The sequence below is a fragment of the Triticum dicoccoides genome, chromosome 7A, assembly GCF_002162155.2.
Source record: "Triticum dicoccoides isolate Atlit2015 ecotype Zavitan chromosome 7A, WEW_v2.0, whole genome shotgun sequence".
Lineage (NCBI taxonomy): Eukaryota > Viridiplantae > Streptophyta > Magnoliopsida > Poales > Poaceae > Triticum > Triticum dicoccoides.
Genome location: NC_041392.1, coordinates 458,130,625 through 458,143,308, shown reverse-complemented (window position 1 = coordinate 458,143,308; position 12,684 = coordinate 458,130,625). Strand labels below are relative to the sequence as shown.

The window sequence follows — 12,684 nt, the reverse complement described above, 5'->3', positions numbered from 1 at the left end:
TTCTCCTCGCGCCCTCACACAATGCAATATGTCGTGATTCCACTGTTGGTGCCCTTGAAGACGGCGACCAGACCTTTACAAATAAGGTTGGGACAATCTCCACAACTTAATTGGAGGCTCCCAACGACACTACGAAGTTTCACCACAATGGAATATGGCTCCGCGGTGACGTCAACCGTCTAGGGTGCTCAAACATCCAAGAGTAACAAGATCCGCAAGGGATTAGTGGGAGGAATCAATTTTCTCTTGGTGGAAGTGTGGATCAAAGCCTTCTCAACCAATCCCTAAAAAATCAACAAGTTTGATTGTCAAGGGAGAGAGATCGGGCGAAAATGAAGTTTGGAGCAACAATAGAGCTTAGGAATGGAAGAGGTAGTCAACTCGGAGAAGAAGACTCCCCTTTTATAGTAATAGGACAAATCCAACCGTTATCCACTTACTCAGCCCGCGACTTGCGGTACTACCCCACCTGACATGCGGTACTACCGCGGGGCACCGCGGTACTACCGTATGTGCGGCAGGGGCTAGACTAGCCCTGATGGGTTGAAGCGAAGAGCGGTAGAACCGCCGGAGCGGTACTACCGATCCCCCTTGCGGTACTACCGCAACGCAGGATTTGTCTAGGCTGGGAAGACACGGACATATAAAAATACATCCGTGGCTACTTCCGTTGAGTTTCGATCTGTGCAAAAATCCGACGCGGTACTACCGCAAGCCTGGAGCGGCACTACCGCGTAGGGCGCGGATGTAAAAAATTACATCCGCCCCTACTTCCGCTCGTGCTGCTGTGCCCGGCCTGAGGGTGCGGTACCGCAAGGGCGGCGTGGCCGGTACTACCGCATGCCCCAGCACAAACAACACTAGGAGTCCTTCATTTTGCAGAGACACGGAAAAACAGAGCATGCTCCAAAGAGCCAAAGGACAAGTGGTGCAAAAGGAATAGATGTGTACGTGATGATTCCACCCAAACCTTTTCAAAGCGGACCACCTCTTAATAGTACAGCTTACCTACGACTCAATTCCACCGAAAAGAAATGTAGGGAAAACTTCGTCTTCATTAGACGCCGAGGGGCAACGAATCGTCTTGTGCCTAAGTATGAGATATATGAAATGCTCAATGCACACGATTAGTCCGCAAATGTATTGTCATCAATCACTAAAGCCACTTAGGAATAAATATGCCCTTACATCTAGTACGACCAAACCACACGCTTCGAGGTGATAGTGGCACAAGAGTGGAGATACCGACGTCAAATCATGGTTGTGCAAGGTGAGTGGGGATTCGTCTGCGACCTCTCTCTCTCCCCCTCATCGCACAATTCAAGGTTTGTGTTGCATGTGCGATGTGTGGTGTCGTCCCTCCGTGAGTGGCTCTTGTTGTGTATGGGTTGTGTGATTGCATCACATAGTTATTTTTTCTCATTCCAAAATAATTCAAATTTATGCATTCTCGATGTCTTGGCCACTCGTCGATATCCAATTGTTGTAGAGACCATGTGTAAATGATATCTTTTAGATATCAATACTTATCTTTATTGGGAAAAAGCAGGTGGACGCATCAATGACATATAAATCAACCAAAATAAGGCTGGTCATAGTGAGGTGTAATTTATGACACTAGTCTACGTTATTGCCTTTATAATGCAAAGTAACATAATAGTAATATCATAAATGGCTTCATTTATTAACTTGTAGACTCATCTTGTCTCGGGAAGACTATGTTATAGTAACATGTTATGTTATCACCTCTTATTAACTACTTCCACTATGACTAGCCTAATGTATTTATGCTGGTTTACGTGTTTATTCCAAGCGCTCTGACTGAAAATAATAATACTTCCACTATAATACCAAATCACATTGCCGGAAGAGATCAGACAAGAAAGACGAAATGGAGAAATGTACTATAAAGATGTGTCTGACCGTGAACGTCAAATACTAATTAAACGCAAGGTCAGCCGCATAAATGCTTTCTTGCACAACTGTAACAGCAGATTTGTTTTTCAATTATAAAACCTAGCCGTGAATTGGTGCAAGCTCGAAAAATAGGACTAAATCAGTTGTTAGAGTCGGTGTCACTTGAAAGCCAGTAAAGCTCAGGTTTGACTGGCCACTCCGGGACGAGGGCATCAGTTTGGTCGGGGCAGAGGCCGGAGCCGCAGCCGGTGCACCACCCCGCACGTCCTCGGCGACGCCTTGTCATAGTGACCGGCGACGCCTTGCCAATGAGCAGTGAGTAGTCTGCCCGGCGCGACGCGCGGTGGCGTGCGTGCGTGGGTGCGGCGCACGTCGTCGTAGTACGTGCGTGGCAGTGGAAGTGGAGGAGAGGTCGTCCCTGGATTCGCGCCGCTAGCCTTGCGAGCCCTGTCGGCCGCTGTACGCACGAATTGGTGACAAATCAAACCGTATCTCCCTCCAGCTAGGGCTTAGCTCGTGCAGCACTGATTTGTTTTTCGGTAACCAATCGCCCCCGCGGGTCGCCAGCGGCCAGGTTCATGCTTGGTTCGTGCGCGCGTGGTTAGTTAATCGTAACGGGCAGCACCAGCTGACCATCACCGTTCATGCGTCTCTGGTACGTTAACCATGTTTTCATGTGATTTGGTACGGCTGTATGATGGCGATGGTGGCATGGCATTGCCGTGGCGGCGTGATGGCCGCGTCGTGGTGGCCCATGGGCCTGTACTTGCCGACTGCAAATACTACTGCCCCACGACGCTGGTTGCGCGGGAACGGTCGAATTAATCGGGGAGTTGCCACGGGCCGTAGCCATTAATGCGGGTCGCCGTTTTCCTCCGCGATCACATGATGATACCCGGTGGACATTCATCTCAACTCACGCTCGGTGATTTTTCCATCTCTCTCTCGCGCGCGTGCCATTAATGGCCATCACGGCGCATGTATGCGCGACGCCTTGGATCCATTAACTACTCCTACCGTACGTAGTATGTACATTCGTGCGTGCATGTCGATCTGCATCATCCGATGGGCGCTCAGGATTAGCTCAAGATTGGTGCCGTGAGGCTGTGACATGGCTGCTTAAGCCAGCAGGGGCGTCGAGAATATCCGACAGTAAAGTACTCCCTCCGTTCCAAAATATAGCGCGCCCACGCTTTTCGAGGTTCAACTTTGACCATAAATTTAACCCACGAGACCGACTGCGGCGGGATCAAAAATTATATAATTAAAAACTTTTTTTGAATACGAATTCATTGGTATAATTTTTTCGCCCGCCGCAGTCGGTCTTGTTGATTAAATTAATGGTCAAAGTTGAAGCACGGAAACCAAGGACGCGCTATATTTTGGAACGGAGGGAGTATCATTTTTGTGTGCGTGGTAGGCCGCGCATGTACGTATTTTATGTGGAGCCGGTCAGTCCAGAGCTCCAAAATTGGACGGACCCACGCCCGCCCGCCGGGCTTTGTCCGTGTCACCGTCCCTTGCATGGCAACAAGATCGACGAAACAAAGCCTTTGCTCCAAGGAAAACAAGACATTCGTTACCGTAAGTAGCAGCACGCCACTGGGTGCAGGCAAAACATACAACGCCCGATGAATTTTCACGTCCGATTAGTTACCAGTACTAGTAGAAATGGGCAGATGGGCTATGGTAAAGTCCAAGGAAAAAAGCGATCGGAGGCACCAAAGGATACGGACCCATGTTTCGTGGCGTGCGGCCTCGGGCGGCAAGGACGGGACAGCAACGCGACACCCAGTGCCCGCCGGCTGCACGCGCGAAATGACGATCAGGCCCCTCCGTCCTGCTTCCTTTTTGTGCGTTGGACACAGGGGCAGTCGGGTCATTTAAGTTTGGGCGGGACGAGGCGGGGTTTGGTGATACAAGTGGCAACAGCGAGATGACAGCGTCCGTAACGACGACACAAAAGCGCGCGGCAGCCGAACCGGGCCCGCCACCCAGGCACAGGGACGGCTCCCCTCTGGGCCGGGCCCGCCCACCAGCCCCCGTGCCGTACAGAGAAATTCCACCCTGCTGTTTCGTTTCTTTTCGCGAGAATCGTTTCTTTTCTTCTTCGCCGCTCGTTAACCTGTTTCTCCAAACAAAATATATTTTTTGTTTAGAGTTGTCAAAGAAGAGATACTTGTGTGCATTGTGGAGTACTACAGTATTAAACTGAAACGATGGCTCTATGTTGAGCAGCCTCGGTATATCACCCTCTTGACGTCTTCGGGCCACAAGGAAAAACTTGCCACTGGCTGTACTTCTCCAGGAACAAGAATGTGACCGACGGTCAAATTTTAGTTACAGGATCGTGACGCATCATGTGATATTTTTACTCCATTCACTTAGAAAACTGTTAAAATGTCATGCGCAAATATAATTGTGGTCGAGGCTGTTCATATTTTTATTACTACTCCTTCTATAGGAGCGTAAGCAGAACACCAAAATATTAGTAAAAACTGCCGTTTGGTTAAGCGGGACTCAAAAGGAATTTGCAAGCAAGAGAAGGAATGCCTCCACGTGGCGACCCGGCTGGCTCCCATGAGCCGCTCCTGCGTCCATCCATGTGGCCCCGGGCCCACCGACGGACCCCGGCTCGTCCCGTTACATAAACATCGCCCCCAATTCCAGTTCCCCGCAATCCAATTCGAACCAGCGAGCGACAACAGCCAAGGGGAAGAAGAAGAAGCCTCCAAACCGCGGGCGATCCCCCCCAAGCTCCTCCACTCCACCCCTCGCGCCCTTCGTCCCCGACCTCGCTCCCCTCGCTCGCTTATATACCAGCCGGACCGCCCTTTGGTTCTGCGGAGCACTTAGCTTTGAGAGCGCAAGTCCCCGGCCAAGAAGAGGAAGAGGCAGCGCTGCGGTGTGGGGAGTCCCTTAGGCAGGCTGCAGCAGAGATGGAGTGGCTCAACGAGTACGAGAAGCTGGTCATTAGGATGGACACCCCCAAGGTCGTCATCGACAATGCCGTCTGCCCCACCGCCACGCTCGTCCAGGTGTGTGTCCGTTCCGTCGAGGTCCTCCGTCCGCTCTCCGGCGGGTTCTTGGTTGGATGCCTGGATGGGGTTCTCATTTTCCTGTGGTGACTGTTGCAGGTCGACAGCGCGAGGAAGAGAGGCGTCCTGCTCGAGGCGGTCCAGGTGCTCGCGGACCTCGACCTGTCCATCAACAAGGCCTACATCTCCTCCGACGGCAGGTGGTTCATGGATGTCTTCCATGTCACCGACCGCCTCGGCCGCAAGCTCACCGACGACAGCGTCATCACCTACATCCAGCAGGTAGGAGAAACTTTCTCTCTTTCCTGGCCTCGCCGGAGCAAGAAAGGGGCAGCATTTCTTATTCGATTTCTCCTTGATTTGGCTGCAGTCTATCGGGACCTGGAACGGGCCGTCGAAGCCGGCGGCGCTCGAGGGGCTAACGGTCCTTGAGCTGACGGGCGCCGACCGCACGGGGCTCATCTCCGAGGTGTTCGCCGTGCTGGCCGACATGAGCTGCAGCGTCGTGGATGCCAGGGCGTGGTCGCACCGCGGCCGCCTCGCCTGCCTCGTGTACCTGCGGGACGAGGATGTGTGCGCCGCCAGTGTGGAGCGCATCGAGGCCCGCCTCGCCCCCCTCCTTCGCGGGGACTCGGAGGCCAGCGGCGGCGCCGTGGCTGCGGTCCCCGCTGGCTCCATCGCGCACGCCGACCGGCGCCTCCACCAGCTCATGTACGCCAGCCGCGACCAGGAGCGCGCGTTCCCAACTCCCTGGGTGTCTGTGGAGAGCTGGGCCGAGCGCGGGTACTCTGTGGTCACCGTTCAGTGCCCAGACCGCCCCAAGCTGCTGTACGACGTCGTGTGCACGCTCACCGACATGGACTACCTCGTCTTCCACGGCACCATCGACACCAACGCCGGCCAGGCGAGGCAGGAGTTCTACATCCGTCACGCCGACGGGAGCCCCATCTGCTCCGAGGCCGAGATGCAGCGAGTGAGCCAATGCCTGCAAGACGCCACAGAACGGCGATCATTTGAGGTACTTTCCACGCCAATTTTGTACTATGGTACCAAACTTCCAAAATCTTTCCCATTCATGGATGCTAATGTGTCTTGATTTCTGAATTTCCAGGGAGTGAGGCTGGAGCTGTGCACGCCAGACCGGCCGGGGCTGCTGTCGGACGTCACCAGGACGTTCCGGGAAAACGGACTGCTCGTGGCGCAGGCTGAGGTTTCAACCAAGGGCGACATGGCCACCAACGTGTTCTATGTCACCGGCACCACCGCCGGCCAGGCCGTCCAGCAGAACGTCATTGAAGCCGTGAGGGAGAAGGTTGGCGTGGACTGCCTTGTCGTCGAGGAGCACCGGCCGCAGCTCTACCAGAAGGCCCGCGGGCAGGACGACCGGGACGACCGCAACGGCGCCGGCATCGGGCTGTTCTACCTCGGCAACCTTGTGAAGAGGAATCTCTACAACCTGGGCCTGATCAAATCCTGCTCATGAGGCAGAAACCGGATAACGATCAAGCCAGGCTCTGCTCGTCTGAGCACCCTGCTTGGTTCAACGTCCATTCCACAGTCATCGCTTGTACAGTGGCTGAGGAAGATCCAGGAAAGCAAAATGAGGGCCGGGATCAGGAAGAAGCAGGATGATGGAACCTTAGCAGTAGACCAGTTGCAGACATGTACATAAGTGTCGGAATTCGATTACGATTAGATGTTGCTATTTAGCAGTAGTAGTACTAGTGCCGGTGTGTAGTGGGTGCCATTCATGATGATTTGTTCTCTGTACCTCGCTGTTGTTGCCTCCATCTTTAGCTAAGAAATTCTTTGGGGACGGTTGGCTTTGCTTCTCTTCTCCCTGTCTGTCTGCCTGCCTTCTGCCGTGTCTGTCTGCCCCTGTGTGATTAGTAGTAACTGCTTTTCTGCATTGTTGATGATGTGCTGCACCTGCAATCCTGCATCTCACGGTCCCTCCGTTACCTAGGATTCAGACCAAATGTGTCGTAGTGCCACTTTTCTTCAATTATGGTGGTGGAGTTGCTGTGCTGGTTTAATCATTTTGTGTTGCTTGCAGGAGAAACAAGGTGCTTGGTTTGGGTCCGGGGACAGTAATTGCAGCTGTATCCTGCATTGTCCCCTTTTCCTTTCATGGCACTCCGTTTGTAGGAGGCTGCCATTGCAGTGATGCAGAGCTACACATGCACAAAATTGCAGAGTATCAAAGTATGGCCCAGCTACTACTGGCCATATTAGAGTGATAAACGAGGAGTGTATCTTGACAAAGCATAGGATGTGGTAAACACAAGAACCAATCAGTAAGAATTTAGCAGCAGATTAATATGCCTAACAGTTTTCCTGGATCCTCCTTCCGAAGAGCATGGGCAATTAACTGAATTTGGTTGCTCCTGATTACAGGACGAACTGAGTTTAGCATTGGAGCTGCGATTGTTTGCATAGATTGATTCCACTAGTCAAATGTTGACACTGCAAAGAGCTACTGTACTCTTTGGCCGTTCCCAGAGACCGGCATGCATGTCTCATGCAATCATTCAGGTTAGTCTAGTTCCAGGTCATGATAAGAATCAGCGTGACATCTTTGTCCAAACCACCACCAGTTAACAACTCCAATCAAGTGTCGACTAACCAAGATGCGGAAGATGTTGATGATGCCACGTTGGAATGACAAGTGTGTGGTTAGTTTGGATATAAACTAAACAAACACCACCTGATTCCTGTTTAGCATTTCACCTACCAGAAGAGTTTCATTTTTCCTTTTCGATAAAGAGAGCTTCCTCTCTGATTTCATTTATCTGAAACCAGAGTGTCCTATACAAATACTTCCTCTGTTCGGAATTACTCGTCGCAAAAATGAATGTATCTAGACGTATTTTATTTTTAGATACATCCATATCCAAGACAAATAATTCCGAACCGAGAGAGTACTAACCAAAACGAAACCAAATAGAAGTAAATGATCTAAACCAGGACCAGCTCAAGGTTTTGGGCATCCACAAGATGAACTTTAAAAAAAGAAGCTAAAATGCCAGGCTACGAACATGCAACTAACTGGTTGTGGGAGTGAGCCTAACTCAATTAATTGGGGGAGTGGATGTACAAACTCAACACCTGGGTTCAAATCTTCATGGAGGCGAATTTAGGTTCTTATATATTTCTTGAGGACCATGCTTTCCCGATACTCACGCATTTATTATTGAGGACTAGGCTCGGTGTGTAACCGAGATTAAAAATCATAATACTCATACTTAAAAGGCCATATGCATCCCTAGTTGGTGCAGAGCCCAGGGAAGTGAAATTCTCCCCCAATTTTAGTCTGCCTCCTCTCCCCTCCAGGTCCCTCCCGTCCGCCTCTCCTCCCCTCTGCCTCCTTTCCCGCTGCCGCCGGATCCCGGCTGGGCAAAGCCCGTGCGGGGGGATGATGCCAGCGACGGGGCGTCCCTCTGTCGCGGCTTGGAGGCTTGACTGTGACGGTGGATTTTGAGCGGGCTCCTTGGGAGGACGTGTGTGTGGCCATGGCGCCGATCACGTAGTGATGTGACCTCCTCTACCTTTGTCTGTCTTCATCGTCGGTCCAAAGGGATCTAGTATGTGGCTGTTGCCTCGCGGTGGCTTCCCAGCGGCGGATCAAGTAGAAGAGGAGATGGTGGCATAGCTGTTGAAGTGGGTGAGGATGCCACCATCGTCAGCGGCGCCCGTGGGTGTCATTTTCCTCGTTGGAGGCGATGGTAGGGGCGTCCCTCGCTCCATTGTTTCTGTGGGAAACCTCAGATATGGAGGAGGCTACCATTGACCGGTCGGTCACCCATCCTAAAATTACTCCAAGCTGAGCACGCTTAACTTTGAAGTTCTGTCCGAATGGGCTTCCGAAAAAAAGAAATTCCTTATTGATATGAGTAGCCTATCATCCCTATTAAGCCAAGCTATCACATACACCCTCACTCAGAGAAAGCGACGTGCTCGTCGAGCCACATGAACGTTCCCTCTTGGCACATACGTCTATGCATCCAGTCCGGTACATGTGCCATGTTGTGTGCCACGACGGGTCACAAACGTCATGAACAAACATGACCGCACACCTATCCGCAAACATCCGTGTAACCACGAGGGGCGGCTCTGATACCAACTTGTAACGCCCCGGTCACACCCGCCGGTGATCGTTACTCCTGGCAGGATCTAGACTAGCCCCACAGATCAATACTAGTCTTTCCTGCGCACTTTGTCCTCACTCGTCCGCACCCCGGAGCAACTTTTCTTTCGGTCACTCATCCTAAAACCACTCCAAGCCGAGCACACTTAACTTTGGAGTTCTGTCTGAATGGGCTTTCGAAAAAGAACGAATTCCCTATTGATATGAGTAGTCTATCATCCCTATTAAGCCAGGCTATCACACCTGGCAAGGTCGGTGCATCAGTATCTGATCTGAGGATGGATTGATGAATGAAGGAGGTGACGGCCCTTGCAGCGTGCGCATGTGGTGCCCATTGAAAGTGCACCAGATCGGTGTGTAACACAGTCCTGGTATTGTGGCTTGGATGGGGCATCCGGCATTAGATGTTAGGTGTTGGTGCGATGTCTGTTTGGTATTAGGCTCAGACATTCGGCACCCCTTCATCACGGGGATATGAGTAGCGACGGGTGTTGCCAAGATGGTGGCTTTCAGACTTACTGATGTATTACCTTATAAGGGCTTTGTGAATAATTAATAAAATGGCTGCATGCATCGCCCAGATGCAGAGGATGGGGGTACATCCTTCTTTCAAAAAAACGAACATGCAACTAACTAAAATGAGGCATCTATCAAACATCATTCAGCCTAGGTAGCTGTAGGATCTGATATGGACCACGGGGGTGGGGGTTATTGTGAGGTGCATCAATTTTTGAAAAAGCAGGTTCTTCGAAGAAAAATTGAGTACACAGAATAATAACAAAACAAAATAGAAGAAGAACTAAATTGAACTGAAAATAACTCACAGAAACATATAGTTGAACAGAGGTAAATCTAAGTAGCAATACACACGAAACTAAACATGGCATGCACATCGGAATGACAAAGTACTCAGAATCGTCTTTGAAGCAATTAGAGAGAAAGAAGGGGAGAAGTTCTTCAAAAAGATGAAAATTACATAAGTAAATTGAGATGGAAGAAGTAGAACACGTAAACTTGATGAAGACATGATTTGTTCGACAGTTTGAGTTACTGGTACAACTTCACGTCTGGTTGGAGCGGCTAAGATTAAACTCAGAAAACAAAGTCTTCATCCTATTATCTTTGAGCTAAAGTGACATAGACTTCGCCCAATCACCCATGGTATAACTTTGAGGTAGATCTGCAAGAGTTTCACCGACTTGTTCTTTAGATGTCCACAATAACTCTTGGTCCCTCAGAATCGACACCTAACCGTCAAGTGGATGCAGAGTCCACAAGAGTAGCAGGTTAAGTTAAGTTTTGACTAGTTCTTCAGTGATGCTCTATCACTTAGCAATTTTTAGGCTCTATTTTTTCCTCTCTTAGGATTCCTTCTTCAGGGGATAGTTTGCTCAAACAAACTCTTGTCAATTCTCTCGCAGAGCAGCCAACCACCTGAGGTTGAAGTGGGGTGGCCATTTATAGTTGGGAGCAATCCCGAAGTGTGAAATGACCAACAAGTCACTAGTCACCCATTGTACACATGACACATGGTGTAAGGGTCGAATTCATACACAGCCAACGACTTATTTGCGGAACAAGTCAAATTGACTCAACTGCGAGTGTTTCTTCTTCGGAGTCCTGAAGATCATCATCTTGGACTCAGAGAGAAAAAATCGCACAAAGAGATTTCCAAATCTTTCACTCGAAGAAATAGGTTTATTGAGCATACATTGAAGACCTAAATCTCAGATTTCATTTAGACCCCCTTAATAGAACGGTTTGCTCTATGATTCAAATAGAAGAATACGAAACCAGAAAACAAAAGTCTTGACCACACTTCACGTTGCGAGCTAATCGTTCCACAGACAGTCAATCTGAAAATATTCACTGGCCTCACAATTTTTAGGGGCCATTATTCTCGTGTTAAACCAAATCCTATGGACTTTCACTTGTCTATACTCACAAACATATTAATCCCTTAACTATTTTGTCACTAATCACCCCAAAACCTTTAGGGGGTACTAGTAGAAAATTCGAAGACACAACAGGGGCCATCTTCATGTCGGCATGATCTTGCTCACTCGCACCCGCTGGCCATGCAACACTCCGAAGGCCTTATTTGCATTCAACTCAAACATTTTAGCTCCCCATCTAAGCATCTCTTGATTTACCTATTTTCTGTAAAATAGCCCAATCATCCAACTATCTCGCAATCATATTAACATGTACACATGGATCATTAATCTTGTCATTCTAGAAAAGTACTATTCCTCAGTCTCCAAATGGTCCAAAAAACTGCCGACGCACCAACCAAAATCAAGTGTCTTTCGGTTTTTGCAAATTTTTGAAGCCATACATTAAACAAGCCATGAATATTATCAAGAATATCAATCAAGTTGAAAGCACACTTCAAAATGTTCCAGAACATTCCAGGAATAGAATACTGCGTATTCACATTCAGGTAAGCACCTATGATGATTGTGTTGGACTATGAAGCACACACTACTATGAATAGGATTTTATGGAACAATCTTCACCTGCAACAAGCCCTGATGAAGCCGTATGTGTAGGAGACTTTTGTCAGACCCGCCATAGTAATAGACATCTGAGGGCGGTGCTTGTAGAAGTATATACATATAATGCTAGACAACCAATCACCACGGTGACGAAGGCGATGACTAGGGTGATGCCAACTATCACAACTGGTTAGGGCAGGAGGACATGCGCTCCCACGTACCTCACCACACTATATTTTTCCAATAGTTGTTAAGTTGAAGTATATGTACCTTTATTAATTGTTATTTGCATCCTATAATCAGATATACACTACGTATTAAGACCTTATTTGCTAATACAACTTACATTTCCAATGCTTATGCCTTAATAATTAATCATGGCATGCAATATATACCTCTGGAATATATTTTGTATTCTATTATCGCTCTTAAGAGCATCAGACTTAGCTCGTGTCGGGGCCTGTAAAATACGAATATGGACTCATGAGGGAGGGTATTTGGTGAAAAAAAATATATAACAAGAGCCATTGGCTGGCCACAACACATAATGTAGTATATGGGAGCAAATATTTTACAAGAAGCCTAACGATTTCGTTAATTTTTTGTTTGTTGAAACTTGCTTATGAAGAGCGTGTGCAACTAACTGAATTTAGTTTCTCCTTAGAGCATATCCAAGGATGGTCAAATTTGGCCTGCCATATGTCTACAAACATGTTCGTAAATTGTCACAGACATCAAGGGGTCAAGTCCCATATGCCCGCTCCTCAACGGTGTCCTCATTTCCCCTTCCCCATTTGTCTACCCCATTTTTTGCCATTCTTTAATATTTTCATTGTATTTCACCATATATTTAACAATAATATTGGACATAACAATTCAACAATCAACACCTGAAACAACCCAACAATTAAAGCATGATTCACGACAAAAAATTCAACAATTCATATATAGTCGATAAATCAGATGAATCAAAGGATTTTCTTGCGCGTGTGATGTCTTTGCGCATGTTGGTGAACCACTCCTCGGCATCGTCATCCATGAGGTAGTATCGGCTAACATGATCCTCGACTTCTCGAGGAGCCTC

At 48.8% G+C, this 12,684-nt stretch overlaps 1 protein-coding gene across 1 annotated transcript; it reads left to right on the top strand.

The window, feature by feature from the left end:
• Positions 1 to 4,607: 4,607 nt before the first annotated feature.
• On the top strand, positions 4,608 to 6,800 carry LOC119331084 (ACT domain-containing protein ACR8-like). Its single transcript, XM_037604261.1, has 4 exons — positions 4,608 to 4,955; positions 5,055 to 5,237; positions 5,326 to 5,973; positions 6,067 to 6,800. The coding sequence occupies exons 1-4, from the start codon at positions 4,857 to 4,859 to the stop codon at positions 6,436 to 6,438; spliced, it is 1,302 nt and encodes a 433-aa protein (XP_037460158.1). The 5' UTR covers positions 4,608 to 4,856; the 3' UTR covers positions 6,439 to 6,800.
• Positions 6,801 to 12,684: the final 5,884 nt, after the last annotated feature.